We start from the raw sequence: 16,263 nt of genomic DNA on the forward strand, positions 1-16,263 counted from the left end.
CAACACTTCCTCCTCTGCAGAGTAACAGGTACAGCCGGCCTGCAGACCGCGGCACTGTCGCTTTAAGACGAGCTTCCTGCCGAGGAGAGTCAGGCAGTTGGGAGCGGTCACATGACCTGAGTCTTGTGACTGGCCGCACTCACAGTACAGCACGGAGCAGCACATTGGGAGGGCGCACAGCATGGACAGCAAGCCGCTCCTGCAGGACCGACCCCCGGCGTACAGCCCGGCCGGCACCGGGGGCTGCGAGTACGGACAGCAGCAGAACTACGGCTCCATCCCGGGAGCCCCGCAGAGCGCAGCCCAGAGCGGCCACCCGCCGCCGCCATACCCGTACAGCTACCCCACGGCCACGGGCAGCGGTGGGTATCCGGGACCTGTGTGGGCTTGTGGCGGTCATCTGTCTATACAGACTCTATACAGTGTGCTCCTGTCTACATAGTGTTTACATAGCCTGTAACTATGGAGATGGCTGTCATCTGTCAGTATAATGTGTCCTCCGTTATCTATCATGTGCCTAATGTATCCATCTACCGCGTATCCGTCCCTCCCCCGTGTATCTACCGCGTATCCGTCCCTCCCCCGTGTATCTGCCGCGTATCCCTCCCTCTCCTGTGTATCTACCACGTATCCCTCCCCCGTGTATCTACCACGTATCCATCCTTCCCCCGTGTATCTACCGCGTATCCGTCCTTCCCCCGTGTATCTGCCGCGTATCCATCCTTCCCCCGTGTATCTACCGCGTATCCGTCCTTCCCCCGTGTATCTGCCGCGTATCCCTCCCTCTCCTGTGTATCTGCCGCGTATCCCTCCCTCTCCTGTGTATCTACCGCGTATCCCTCCCTCTCCTGTGTATCTACCGCGTATCCGTCCTTCCCCCTTGTATCTACCGCGTATCCGTCCCTCCCCCGTGTATCTGCCGCGTATCCGTCCCTCCCCCGTGTATCTACCGCGTATCCGTCCTTCCCCCGTGTATCTGCCGCGTATTCCTCCTTCCCCCGTGTATCTGCCGCGTATCCGTCCCTCCCCCGTGTATCTGCCACGTATCCATCCTTCCCCCGTGTATCTGCCGCGTATCCGTCCCTCCCCCGTGTATCTACCGCATATCCCTCCCTCCCCCGTGTATCTGCCACGTATCCATCCTTCCCCCGTTTATCTACCGCGTATCCGTCCTTCCCCCGTGTATCTACCGCGTATCCGTCCTTCCCCCGTGTATCTGCCGCGTATCCGTCCCTCCCCCGTGTATCTACCGCGTATCCGTCCTTCCCCCGTGTATCTGCCGCGTATTCCTCCTTCCCCCGTGTATCTGCCGCGTATCCGTCCCTCCCCCGTGTATCTGCCACGTATCCATCCTTCCCCCGTGTATCTGCCGCGTATCCGTCCCTCCCCCGTGTATCTACCGCATATCCCTCCCTCCCCCGTGTATCTGCCACGTATCCATCCTTCCCCCGTTTATCTACCGCGTATCCGTCCTTCCCCCGTGTATCTACCGCGTATCCGTCCTTCCCCCGTGTATCTACCGCGTATCCGTCCTTCCCCCGTGTATCTACCGCGTATCCGTCCTTCCCCCGTGTATCTACCGCGTATCCGTCCTTCCCCCGTGTATCTACCGCGTATCCGTCCTTCCCCCGTGTATCTACCGCGTATCCCTCCCTCCCCCGTGTATCTGCCGCGTATCCTTCCCTCCCCCGTGTATCTGCCGCGTATCCTTCCCTCCCCCGTGTATCTACCGCACTGATTGAGGGTTGTGCGAGGTGTGTTCTGGTGGGAAGATGTATGTGAAGGTAAATGTGTGAATGCAGGAATGGTAGAAGGAATGATCCCAATTGGAGGAAAGTGTGGTTGGTCTATTATCAGTAGGTGCTGATGGACCACAGAGAGGAGAGGATCACAGCCGGCAGAGAGAAGACATGCCGCCGCCGCCGTGTGGGTGCTCAGATTGCACAGTGAATAGTCCTTACTATATATTGTCCATTAGTGCAGACATGTTGCTGCTTATAAGGGCAGAGGTTTGAGAACATAGACAGGATAGAGGCCCCTCTACTAGAGCAGTGTAATGGGCCCTTTTCGGCGCAATAGTTAATCATAATGGACACTTTGTGTCTAAGGGCTCGTTCACACATCAGTGAGTGCTATCCGTTTTTTTTCATAGATAGTACTTGTAGTTATGCTTTTCTATGGGGCTGTTCTCAGGCCCTGTCTTCCATGCAAAATCACACAGATGTGACTGATCAAACTCAGCAATGAAAGTCTATGGGGCAGTGGCCATTATCCGACCGCACTCGGATGCCATCCTTTTTTCACTGACTGATAGAAGGTGGCAGAACTTTTTTTTTTTTTTTTTAATGATTTACACTGCCATGTAAGCAGCCTTGTTTTCTGGTCCGTCCGTGGGTTTCCTGACCCAAACAGAAAGTCACATATACGCCTGTAATGCGGTTCGTTCAGCTCTTGAAGATCCATGTCCAAATTGCGTTGGAAACATGGACCCAAAACTACGGCTACTGTATGGTTTTGGAAGTCTAGCCTTTAGCTAACCATACACTTTCAGTAATATATCAGTCGGGTGGCCGCTCTAAAAGGGACCAGCGAAGCATTTATAGCTTTGTTTTCAGCTTCTTCCAAACATAAGAGACTATTCGGCAGCAGACTGCCCATTCACGAAAGGTAAAAGTCAGCTGAACGCGCCAAATTTGTCGATATTAGTCATAAATATTGTGTATATGGGGTCACTAGAATCCCCACCAAAACAGATGTCTAGGGAAAGGAGGACTGGGCATGTTGGATTTTAGCATGTCTGATCCTTTCTCCCTGTCGGAGATAAGCAGCTAGCAAGGTGGGGTCTCATCTCACTCCATTAATGGTCTTATATGCTTGGCCAACTGCTGTCTTAGACCATCGTTCCTTGCTTCTGACAGTAGGTTTATGGCATCTGAACCATGGGCAGCATGAATCAGATACTGGCTGTGTTATTCCAGCCGAATGTTTTACTCTGAAAGGTTGAGGCATCTTCAGAAAAAAACATTTTTTAATAAGCCTGTTGGAGACTATGCATCTCGGATGACTAATCCAAAGCAGGCCCTAGTGGCTTCTCCTCTCCACCTTCCCATGGCTGACAAGTCTCCTCTTACGCACAGACATATGGGTCGACATAGCAGTCTATGGAAGAAGCCGCTGGGGACCTGTTTTGGACTAGTCATCCATCATGCACAATTTCCGGGGCGGCTTTTCAATACTTGTTTCAAAGTACGTGGCCAGTGTCTGTTGTTAGGTTCCCTTTAATTGATTTATAGTGAAGTTGGGCCACTGGACTTCTCCTTTTTGTCTTTTTTTGTATAATTTACAATAGTCCTAATTATAAAAAGTTGGCTTTGTCCTTCCTTAAACTATTCAGAATGTACCCTATATCTGTGGATGGATTTGGGGATGTCCTCGTTTCTCGTAGAATTTTTGAAGCTTTATCCACAGCCAAGACCTTCAGGGAGGGAAAGACATCTCTCCGCCATAGACGAGTATTAAGCTTTTTGAGGGGTCTGGTCACTCCTACCCTTATAGTAAACTCCTTGGCTTCCTCAGCAGACATTCTGTGAGGGCACACCACTTGTGTAGGGGATGAGAGGTTAGGTACTTCACGTTGGCGTGAAAGGGGTCAAGCGGCTAACATAAAAAATGGCAAAATCCACTGTAATTAGCAAGTTATATATTTTCTGTTGTGGTTCTATCAGCCTAGTAGTCGCTCCAACCCGGGTCCCCGCTGATCCTTGTCTCCTTGTGAAGGGGCCATCAGGCTGCTTAGTTAGCTGAGACAGAGAAGAGGACTGGCTTAAATACTGATATGTGCCAACCAGCCCCCTTTACACACGGCTCCACTTATTTGGTGTCGCAGGAGACCATGTCCTTGAAGGCAATCTGCCATGAACGTATATGGGGCAGAGGCGCAATGACTTGCCACGCGGGTCTGAAAAATGAGAAGAGCTGTTGTGTACTAAAGGGGCATTCATCCCACAGTTTCCGCCATATATGACATCTATAGATATACTTGTACACTGGTCTGGGCAACATGGTAGGAAATTTATATTGGGTCCAGTAGCTGGGATGCCCACAGATGCCCAAAACTGAGGCAAATGCCCAGACCCTCTCCTTGATTTAATAATATACCCCGTTTTGAGTTATTCTCGCACTAAAGGCCAAATCAGACTCCTGTATAAATCGGACCGAGATCGTAAAGCTGTGCGCAGACTGGCTGGCAGCTCTCCTTAACCGAATGAGATGGCTACATAGAAATGCATGAAGCTGTCACGCTCTGGTAGGTAGAACCGCCGGCCAGTCCGAGCACTGCATTCCGATTTAGGTCCAATTTATAGGGCCCTCTGACTGCTCCCTAACCTTGTGAGACGTCATTAGTTACAAATACTGATTGTTGTCTTTAAAACCTTTCACTTTAGCTCTTAGATTAGGAGCGTTATCTCCTAAGTCATATGACCTTTGGCTATCACATGCTCATCCTAGAGGACGGCTATTGATATAGTGTTCTTCGCACTGATCTCCAGCTTTTCTACACTAACATATGTGAATGTCCGGGATAGGACTGCACATCCACAAGTCTTTGGTATTGTGCCGCTGGGATCGCTTGCCTTAACCACTTAAATTATCAGAATTGTTCAAACTGCACCAGTACCTCTGCACTACTTATGGCTGGTGGTCGCTTAAAAGGGGCTGCCACTAGCGGTGTCCGGCAGTGACTTATGCCCATTGTCTGGAATCAGATCCTTTTTTATTAAACACTTTGCATATAGTTTCCCTTTTTTTCAAACAGGAAGAGGAAACAATATCGTGAGATATTGACATGTTTACAGATTAGTTCAAGGAAGTCAGTCATGGCATTTGTGTATCTATAGAGGTCAATTAATCAAAAGCAACATGAATTGGTAGTAACAATATCCATCCACCTAACCGAGAGATGATTTTCATTGACTGTTCTGTTGAAGGGTTCTAATTTCGATTATTCCTTCCTTCCTTTTCTCTTTCATTCAAGGCCCAAGTGTAAGAGGACGGGGAATAGAAAGGATCGCTCTATCTCTTAGGCCGGTTTCAGACATCCTGATATTTCCGGTACCGGAGATGTGTTGTGTGTGTAATACTTGAAGCACACATGTAGCAACCGTGTGCCGCATCAGTACCACACATACCGGTGCCTGGGAAGCAGCGGTACAGTAAGCGCTGTTCCCCGGTGCTGAAGACGGCTCTCATCATTCTCCCCTGCTCTGTCAGCGATCAGCGAAAGCAGGAGAGAATGATGAGTTATATTCAACTGATAACAGCAACTATTACTCCAATCAGCCTACACCTGCTGCCGCTAATAACAATAAGAGCAGGTGGCGGCTGATGGGAGTATTCATCAGCTGGCGCTATAAATAAATAAAATATCAGCTTGGGTTTCACTGTATTTTTGATAACCAGCCAGGAAAAACCACATTGTGTCCCACACTGTAATCCATGTCCGAAGATTAAGTTTTCAACCTGGACGGGTGCCAAGATGTGACCGTCCAGGCTGAGAACCACTGATAAATGAGCTGCTGCAAGCGCAGATCTGCGGTGAACTCAGTGACTTTTTCTCACGGTGCTGAGGTCACCGCAGTTCAGCCCGGCTGGGAATGCAGCCTCCGTGACAGGCAGTAACCTTGATGAGGTCACTGATGCTGAGCTCGCAGCAGCTCATTCACCTTTTTTAAAAAAAAACTGAAATGTCGTCATATTTTGCCCAAGGACATAGGGTCTCTGGAAACACAATGACATGGGCACAGACCCAAATTAATGGGTCTACATGTGTCAGTATTTCCAGTACGTGTGAAAACTGTCACCACGTACTAGACACAATGTGTGAAAGAGGCCTTATTATTACATAGGAAGGCAAACTGGGAATATCCAACCAGGGTCCCCACATCGACTCATATTTTTGCATGGCGTTTCTCTTCTGGTGCACTCCTCTCTCCATAAATATAATATTGTTCATTTTCTTAAGTTTTGTTAATGTTGGACGGCTAGAATCTAAGCAATGATATACCAGTAGTTTACATGCCTGAAAAAGTAACCAGAGATATTGGAGAGCCTATGTCCATATTTCCCCCCAAGAGACCCAGTGTACGTTTTTTGGGCTCTGGTTCCAGTCTCACCCCGAATAGTCTCTCCTCAAGATCCAATACTTCCTTCCGAAAGGCTTCTATCAAAACACATTCCCACATCATATGTATTAGGTGACCATTCTCGCTATCACTCCTTGGGCATTTTGCCTTTTGAGCAGGCACCTATTTTCAAGAGGAAGCTTGGGGTTCTGTACAGACAATGAACAAGACATTGTTGTGGTAGTCTTTGAGATTCACAGGAAGACAACCTTAGTTCAAGGATCTCCATTGTTCCAAAGAAATATCTCCCAGCTCGGCTTCCCAGTTCGACTTACGCTCCATTGTATTTCTCTGTCTTAATTAACAATAGTTGTTCATAGCTACATGAAATTAGCCTTCTACTAGAGTCCGAGAAGACAATGGGGTCAATGACTGAGTGTTCGCTAGTTATTATAGGAGATAGTTTATTTTTAGTGTTAGATGCCTGCCTTAATTGCAGTTTTCTGGGGTATCCCAAACTCCTCTTGTAATTGTTCAGAGCTTTTAAAGAACCTACGCCCCCTTCCTACTGAAAACCCATGCCCATTGTGCCAAGTCCAGCGTCTATGGGGGTTATGCTTCAATCCTCTCGACCCGTCAGTGTTTATAACATCTCTTCCTCGAGTGCCCCTTCTAATTTTCTCTTAAGATTTGACTTCCCCCGTAGGATGGAATTTGCAATTCACAAGTGCGCTCGTATATTTTGTGTAGTCCCACAGCAAAAACAAATCTATTTATTATTTTCCGAGTTGCGTTGGCCGCCTCACCAGGAAGGGTGGGGGTCTGGGACCCTTGTTACGGAGATGGGTGTGGGGCCCAAATCTATTAGATATTTCTAGCATGTCCTACGGATATGTAGACAATCGCCCTTTTGAGTCTGTATAACATGTTATTCATACACACACTATTTAAAAAAATGTGATTTTTGTCTGTATATTTGTTAGAAAAAGATGCAATTACACACATATATAAACCCCATATGCATGCATATGTGTAATATATATTATGGGGTTTACATGTGTATGTATATTTGTGGGGGGTGTCTTTGAAGGTTTTTTCCCCACCAACAAAAGTTCATTTTAATCTATAGATCTTGGAATAATAATAATTTCCACAATTGGATGTGTATAAATAAAATGTTCCTGTGCTGAGATAATCTTATAAATGTGCCCCTGCTGTGTACTGTGTAATGGCTGCGTCTGACGGTGAAAGGACATGGTCTGATCATACCACATCTCCTGAACAGGGGGGAAAGTATACAGATAGACTAATGTTCAATCCCCTGCTGTCCATCTGTATACTTTCCCCCCTGCCCAGGAGATGTGGTATGATCAGACCATGTTCCTACCCGGTCAGACACAGCCATTACACAGTACACAGCAGGGGCACATTTATAAGATTATCTCAGCACAGGAACATTTTATTTATACACATCCAATTGTGGAAATTGTTATTATTCCAAGATCTATTGATTAAAATGAACTTTTGTTTGTGGAGAAAACCCCCTTTAAGACTTGGCAAGAAACCTTTTTACCATGGGATTTGCTTTTGGTCTTCTAGGACCAGTGACAAGAACATTTAGATACCGCTGGTATACATTTCCCCCCCCCCCCCCCCCCTAGAAAATCTGGATGCAGAATCTACATGTTTGACCTATGTAGGCGTATAGAAACACAAACCTGTTTTCTTTTGAGGAAGCAAACATGTGAAGTGTCTGGTGACCTCCCCGCGAGATCCGCTGGCCAGTGCTTACGTCTGTGATCTAATTGTCCATTGCTTTAGACTATCTCCGGGTTTGGTTGATTTTTAGTAGAATCGGGAGACCGTTTTCAGCCATCTGAATTGTTTGAGGTTTGTGGGAACGTCTTTCCCTGGTCGGTGTGTCTGCCCACCATGTGGCACATCTGGGACTGATGTTTGGATGCCATCTTGACTCTCCACTTACAGGTCCGAGTGACTGATGCTACCTGCGGTCATGTATCCATCCCGGAGCGCGGGTTCTGTCGCCTCCGCCATAACCTATTGGTGTAACACGTTGCTAAATGTTTGTAATGTTAATATTTAACTTCCTCACTTTGTCACTGGCAAATACATGGAAATGACTACTAATAGCTCTTTCTTGGAGATGGGATGCGAGGAGAAGAGGTTTATGCTTATGAATCGTACTGATAATTCCCACACGTGAAGAACTGAAAAAATCTGTGTTGCAGACAGGGGTTAGGTATCCTATAAAAGTGTAGTTACTTGGTTAAGCCCCCACTCATCGTGAAAATGGCACGGCGGCCCCCCGTGGATAGCGAGCTTACACCCGAGTGAGAACTTGTTGGTTCTCCGTAGGAAGAAATACTTGCATTCTTCTCCAGGATTGTGTATGAAATCTAGTGACCTGACGATATACTGTCTTTAATTTCAGGATATATGGGAACGTCGCATGTTGCCTACCCCAGCCCGTACGTTATCCAACAGCAGCCAGCGGTAGCAATGACCTCTGTGGTCGTAGTCGGAGGGTGTCCAGCATGCAGGTAAGTTACCGGACATCTGATGACGTACACAAATGCAGGCGCTGCCGTCCACAGCAAGTTCTTTTTTTACTGATGGTTTCATCCGTTTGACAGATTTTCCTCTGTGCTGAGACGCTCCCAGCAGTCATATGGCTGAAAGTGCAATTTGTGCACCGAAAAACCGTCTCCTTCCCAGTTTTTCCCCTGCACAGACCGGCTCCCAGCTAGGTGGCTTTCAATCTTGGGATCTGTGATAGCCCCAAATGTTGGACTCCAAGCAGCCATTAAGTGACGGCATATCCCAGCAGTGCGCCATCACTTACCGAAATGCTAATACCCCTTTACAGCGAACCTGTCACCAGGATATTAAACCCCTATCTAATGGCATGGGAGTAAACAACCATAATTCATTGTTAAATCCATACCTTGAGTAGTACATTTTTATTTTGACATCTTGGAGAAATCCAGCATAGAAATTTTAGTTGCAAGTGCAGGGGGGGGAACAGACGCTGCACTTCCAGCTCTCCTGCCTCCTTTTTCCTCCCGCGCCTCCGGTCTCTGACCGACAGGTCACTCTTTCCTCAGTAACCCGCCTCCACTACCTGAGATCCATCTCTTCAGAAGGGTCCGTAAACTCCTAATGACATGGCAAGAGCCGGACTATAGATTTGTGCATGTGCCCCCCCCTTCTTAAGGCAATTATGCTGCCTGCGCGAAATCTCCAGCAGTGGGGGCAGGAAACTGAGCGTAAAGTGACCTGTCCGTCAGAGGCCGAGGGAGGCAGGAGATATGGAGGTATAGTGTATGCCCCCTGCACTTGCACCATCAATGCTGGATTTCTCGAAGATGTCAAAAACTTTTACAATCAAGATATGGCTTTAATGAGGACCAGGAGTCTAATATCCTAATGACAAGTTCGCTTTAACTTATTTATTTTATTGTTAAATCCATATTTGGGTTTCACAATAAAAGGAGTAAAATCATATTCAGTATTTTATATGCCACCTTTTTCCCATCGGACTCTGTTGGGAGTGAATTTCGGCCTTACACTTGCAGATTTTGCAGCTCGGCCTTTCACATGAACTTGCCCTAATAAACTAATTTAATGCCATAAATATCCTGCACATTCAGTTGTTTATCTGCTGGCAGTGCAGGAGTCTGATTCCTCACATTTCTGGGAGAATTCACGGACTATATAGTTGAGATAAAATTGCATAATTTTAATGTGTTTTTTTTTTTTTTTTTAACATATTCATTAATGGTCCAAATAAGCAGAGTGCTTGTGAAAAGCAGTAACTTTGCATTTTACCTGTTATTAAAAATAATTTTCTGTTCGGCCACCTCTGTGGACGGCCTAGCAGCAGTCGCTGAACTCGCGCCGTGTTTACAAGCTCTTTAGAGCTTGTAAGAGCTGGTTGGGTCTCGCTTTTAGCACCTGATCCAAGCCAGTTTTAGTGCGACTTTGTCTCTATAGAAATGAGGGAGTGAAGTTCAGGGGAGAATGCACAGTTTGGGCCGGGAGCGCTCCCCTTCCCTAACCTCAGGAGCGGAGGCACTCCCACCAAGTATGAGGAACACTTTAAAGTGATTCCCAATCTTGTAAGTTATTAGATCGGTGATAGTCACCGTATGATAGCCCAGTATGAGCATTGCAGGTCTGCCATATCATCAGCCATATGATCAGGGGCAATTGATTTTTTTTTTTTTTTTTTTTTTGGGGGGGGGGGGAATGGTAAATGTAACAGTCACAATAGACAGCAGCGTTGAATAAATGCAGCCAGAATATGGTCTTATGATGTGCAGATGAAGTGCATTGTAAGCAGACATGAGGAAGAAGTCATTGTTCCTTTTTTTTTTTTTTTCCCCCATCATGTGAGTGCTTGCGTTGTGTATGACATGCACACGCTTCTCTCTCAGCAAACCCATATTGCCAATGAATGAGGTCACTTCAGGGGGATCTCTTTTTCCCATTTTTTTTTTTTCCGTCAGTTTTGTGATCTACACAATTAGAAGTATTAATTTCACATCTTATTAAGGGTCCAAAGTGAACATTATAGAAAAAAATCCCCCCAAAATGCTCCCTAATAGAAAATTTCATCCAGCTCATGGCGCCACCTGGTGGTAAGTCGAAAGTCCGTGCACTCACAAAAATTGGTAGATGAAGTTTGCATATATGTAAAGATTTGTTTTATTATTATTATTATTATTATTATTATTATTAATAATAATAATACAGTGCTTTGCAAAAGTATTCGGCCCCCTTGAACCTTTCAACCTTTTCCCACATATCATGCTTCAAACATAAAGACACCAAATGTAACTTTTTGGTGAAGAATCAACAAGTGGAACACAATTGTGAAGTTGAGCGAAATTTATTGGTTATTTTACATTTTTGTAGAAATTCAAAAACTGAAAAGTGGGGCATGCAATATTATTCGGCCCCATTACTTTCAGTGCAGCAAACTCCCTCCAGAAGTTCATTGTGGATCTCTGAATGATCCAATGTTGTCCTAAATGCCTAATGATGATAAATATAATCCACCTGTGTGTAATCAAGTCTCCGTATAAATGCACCTGCTCTGTGATAGTCTCAGGGTTCTGTATGAAGCACAGAGAGCATCATGAAGACCAAGGAACACAACAGGCAGGTTCGTGATACTGTTGTGGAGAAGTTTAAAGCCGGATTTGGATGCAAAATGATTTCCAAAACTTTAAACATCCCAAGGAGCACTGTGCAAGCGATCATATTGAAATGGAAGGAGTATCATACCACTGCAAATCTACCAAGACCCGGCCGTCCCTCTAAACTTTCATCTCAAAGAGAAGACTGATCAGAGATGCAGCCAAGAGGCCTATGATCACTCTGGGTGAACTGCAGAGATCTACAGCTGAGGTGGGACAGTCTGTCCATAGGACAACAATCAGTCGTACACTGCACAAATCTGGCCTTTATAGAAGAGTGGCAAGAAGAAAGCCATTTCTCAAAGATATCCATAAAAAGTGTTGTTTAAAGTTTGCAACAAACCACCTGGGAGACACCAAACATGTGGAAGAAGGTGCTCTGGTCAGATGAAGCCAAAATCAAACTCTTTGGCAACAATGCCAAACGATATGTTTGGGGTAAAGGCAACACAGCTCATCACCCCGAACATGCCATCCCCACTGTCAAACATGGTGGTGGCAGCATCGTGGTTTGGGGCTGTTTTTCTTCAGCAGGGACAGGGAAGATGGTTAAAATTGATGGGAAGATGGATGGAGCCAAATACAGGACCATTCTTGAAGAAAACCTGTTGGAGTCTGCAAAAGACCTGAGACTGGGACGGAGATTTGTCTTCCAACAAGACAATGATCCCAAACATAAAGCAAAATCTACAATGGAATGGTTCACAAATAAACGTATCCAGGTGTTAGAATGGTCAAGTCACAGTCCAGACCTCAATCCAATTGAGAATCTGTGGAAAGAGCTGAAAACTGCTGTTCACAAACGATCTCCATCAAACCTCACTGACCTCGGGCTGTTTGCCAAGGAAGGATGGGCAAGAATTTCAGTCTCTCGATGTAAAAAACTGATAGAGACATACACCAAGCGACTTGCAGCTGTAATCACAGCAAAAGGTGGTGCAACAAAGTATTAAGTTAAAGGGGCCGAATAATATTGCACGCCCAACTTTTCAGTTTTTGACTTTCCACAAAAATTTAAAATAGCCAATAAATTTCATTCAACTTCACAATTGGTTTCCACTTGTTGTTGATTCTTCACCAAAAATTTATATTTAGTATCTTTATGTTTGAAGCATGATATGTGGGAAAAGGGTGAAAAGTTTCAGGGGGTCGAATACTTTTGCAAGGCACTGTAAATAATAAAATATATACTGTGTGTGTGTGTGTGTGTATATATATATATATATATATATATATATATATATATATATATATATATATATATATATATATATATATATATATATATATATATATATATATATTTATTTATATATATATATATATATATATATATATATATATATATATATATATATATATATATATATATATATATATATATATATATATATATATATTATATATATGCATGAGGTTAATGGCAAAGCATGATGGACCTTGCATTGTGAGTAACGAATTGTGTTTTTTGTTGTTTCCTTGCCCCAGGGTTGGCGTTTTGGAGGATTCCTTCACCTGCCTGGGGATTTTCTGCGCCGTGTTTTTCTTCCCAGTCGGAATCCTGTTCTGTTTTGCTTTGAGACAACGAAGATGTCCCAACTGCGGAGCCACATTTGGTTAAGAGGATCAAAAAGACAACACTTTGTATATCCTACTTTTCTCAATCCCTTCTAAATGCACAATCCTTTTCTTTAATTGAATAGCATCATTGTATGTGGGTGGTGGTCCGGTATATCCTTCTGTTCAGCATAGGGTGGGGGAGGGGAGCTCTGTGCCATAGAGACACGTGGAAGTGAGAGGCTTCCATACACCAGTGCCTTCAGAGACTGTACCAAGATCCCGGCTCTGCCCTGTGTTCATGTCATATGAAGACAAGTCCCCGTCGCTTGTGTTCACATCACATATTTGTATATATGTTAAATTCAGACAAATTTCAATCTGTAAAATGTCTTTGGAAACAAAAAAAAATATTTTATAGTAAAACAAGGCAGCACTGTGATAATTCTAAAGTTTGTCATCATTAAAATGAATATATAATCTATGAAACCTTTTGTACCGCCAGATCTGTACTGCCATACACTGCGGTTCCATTTATATTTACAAAAATCTGATTAATAATTGTAGGGATGCTGTGTCCTGCTTCTCCACTTCCATTGTACAAGTCCAGATGTGATCCAAGACCCAGCTGAAGTCTGGATACGCTTTAAGGGCGCAGTCATGATCGCGTTGCAATGCTCGGACTGGCCGGCAGCAATCCTGGCCTGAGCGTGACAGCCTGTATTTCTATACAGTGTAACACGGACGATGGTCGCGTTGCAATGCTCTGGCTGGCAGCAATCCTAACCTGAGGGTGACAGCCTGTATTTCTATGCAGTCTAACACGGATGATGGTCGCGTTGCAATGCTCGGACTGGCCGGCAGCAATCCTGGCCTGAGCGTGACAGCCTGTATTTCTATACAGTGTAACACGGATGATGGTCGCGTTGCAATGCTCGGACTGGCCGGCAGCAATCCTGGCCTGAGCGTGACAGCCTGTATTTCTATACAGTGTAACACGGATGATGGTCGCGTTGCAATGCTCGGACTGGCCGGCAGCAATCCTGACCTGAGGGTGACATCCTGTATTTCTATGCAGTGTAACACGCACGATGGTCGTGTTGTAGTGCTTGGACTGGCCGGCAGCAATCCTGGCCTGAGCGTGACAGCCTGTATTTCTATACAGTGTAACACGGACGATGGTCGCGTTGCAATGCTCGGACTGGCCGGCAGCAATCCTGGCCTGAGCGTGACAGCCTGTATTTCTATGCAGTGTAACACGGATGATGGTCGCATTGTAATTCTCGGACTGGCCAGCAGCAATCCTGAACTGAACGTGACAGCCTGCATAGAAATACAGGCTGACACACTTGGTTACGGAGAGCTGCCAGCCAGTCCATGCACTGTTGTGATAGTCATCCATGTTACAGTCGTCTGACTGCGCCCTTAAAACGAGCAGCCGATAAACAGATAAAGTTCATAAAATTTGCTTGATTGCCTGTATCTCACTGGTTACCATATATTTAGTTCTGTATAGTTCCTTTCATAACAAGAGGTAAATTGCAGAAAGGAAGTATAGGCCAGTCAACTTGGCAGCCCGGCCCTCGTGTGATACGGGTGCCCTGCCCTCCCTTTTGTGCATCCATGTGTTGTATATTTTGGATCCATTTCAGTGTGATTCTGACAAGTTTCTTAAGGTGCTATATTAAAAAGAAAGGTATTAAACTGCAAAGAAAAAAATACTGAATCAAAGGCTTTTCAAGAAGTAAAAAAAAAAAATCTTGAACCTCAACTCCACCCACAGTTGCAGAAAACAAAACAAGGAAATGGGCAAACAAATATAAAATAGACATTAAAAAAGGCTCATATGAAAAGATGAATATGGCGCAAACAAAAAGGAGATGCAAAACACTAAATATTCAGAAAGAACAGGTGCAAAAGCAATAATGAATCTGGCCCTAAATATGTAAAGAATTCACGCAGTAAATCCACGATCAGCACAGAGCGATTGTTCAAATCAAGCACAGGAAATTGGCGCGCCTGGGGACGTCAGGGAGGGCGGCGTTACGGGAAGATGGCGCCACCAGTACGCTCCACTGGCGGGACTGAAGCAGGGCACACTGGGAGAGGGTGCCCCCTGGGGAGTCACGCAGAGGGGCATGTGATCGGAAGTAAGACTCTTCCAGTGGAGCCGGAGAAGACATGTTCAGGAGGAAGACACCTTGGTCCCTCATTCAAAATGCGGTCTGACCACAGGTAGAGCGCTTGTGCTCCGGCTCTCCTGCCTGATTACCATGGAGGATCAGCAGCAGCCTCATCAGTGTGGCCAGTCACTTGAGGGGCAGGAGCGGCAGCAGACCCAGCCAGAGGAGCACTCTGGACTCCTCGGCGTCAAGAGAGGATCAATCTGGCATCCCAGTCCGGCCTCCAAATCTGGTACCCTTGGCGACAATGGGTGGTGAGTGACCTGTGTGACAGAGGGTGGTGAGTGACCTGCATGAAAGTAGTAGTAGCAGCAGCATCCAATTAGAAATGTAATATACGGTAGTTCTGATTCGCTACGTCTCTTTCCTCATGTGCAGGCATCGCAGGACCTTGGGTATCCATGGTTACCACCACTGATATATTGACAGTTAACAAGTTGCTAGTGGTCGTAACCATGCATACCTAAGGTCCTGCAATGCCTGCACATGAAAAAAAAAACCTAGCGAATCAGAAAAACTATAGTACATTTCTAATCGGAGGTATTTGCTATTATTACTATGATTACACTTGCTACATACCAAATATGTATAGGTTCTTTATTATTTAAGTAGTGGGAAAATGCAAAATTTGTAAATACAAAAAAAAAAGTTCAAAGACCCGTAGTGTCTCCATTTTTGATCTGGGGCTGGGTGTGGACTTAATTCTGCGTCGTTTTTTTTTTTTATATTATTACCACGTTGGTGTGTTTATTGCGACAACAAAAAAAACGTAATTCTGGAGTTTTTTTTTGTTGTTGTTTTCTTGTTACACCATTTACCAATCGAATAAATTCTTGTAATATTTTGATCAGGCGTTTCTGAACACCGCAATACCAAATATGTGTTTTGTTTTATCTTAAATCGGGGGGATTTTAACTTGATATATTTTTTAAAACTTTGTATTCCTTTTTGTTTTTACTTCAGTAGTCTCCGATCTTCTAGTTTGTTGTGCTACACATAGCAGCACTTCAGAAATGATTATTTAATATGAACAACGGCCACAGGGCGGCGCTCATAGCAGATTGGCAATAAGTACAGGGGTCTTCTGCTGCTAACAGCCTGGGGTGGATCACGATTCTACCTGCGGCTGTTAAGGGCACATGGCAGCTGATCAAATCCACTGTCATGGGCTGGGAAAGA

General features: G+C 45.1%; 1 protein-coding gene across 1 annotated transcript; it reads left to right on the top strand.

The window, feature by feature from the left end:
• Positions 1-96: 96 nt before the first annotated feature.
• Positions 97-13,353, top strand: BRI3 (brain protein I3). Its single transcript, XM_077274941.1, has 3 exons — positions 97-362; positions 8,575-8,683; positions 12,833-13,353. Exons 1-3 carry the CDS (start codon positions 182-184, stop codon positions 12,963-12,965), a joined length of 423 nt encoding a protein of 140 aa, XP_077131056.1. The 5' UTR covers positions 97-181; the 3' UTR covers positions 12,966-13,353.
• Positions 13,354-16,263: the final 2,910 nt, after the last annotated feature.

The sequence above is a fragment of the Ranitomeya variabilis genome, chromosome 7 (genome assembly GCF_051348905.1).
Source record: "Ranitomeya variabilis isolate aRanVar5 chromosome 7, aRanVar5.hap1, whole genome shotgun sequence".
NCBI lineage: Eukaryota > Metazoa > Chordata > Amphibia > Anura > Dendrobatidae > Ranitomeya > Ranitomeya variabilis.

Coding starts and splice junctions, on each gene's coding strand:
- BRI3 (XM_077274941.1), top strand. CDS start 182: ATGGACAGCAAGCCGCTCCTGCAGGACCGACCCCCGGCGTACAGCCCG. Junction 363..8,574: donor CCCCACGGCCACGGGCAGCG/GTGGGTATCCGG, acceptor CTTTAATTTCAG/GATATATGGGAACGTCGCAT. Junction 8,684..12,832: donor GGAGGGTGTCCAGCATGCAG/GTAAGTTACCGG, acceptor TCCTTGCCCCAG/GGTTGGCGTTTTGGAGGATT.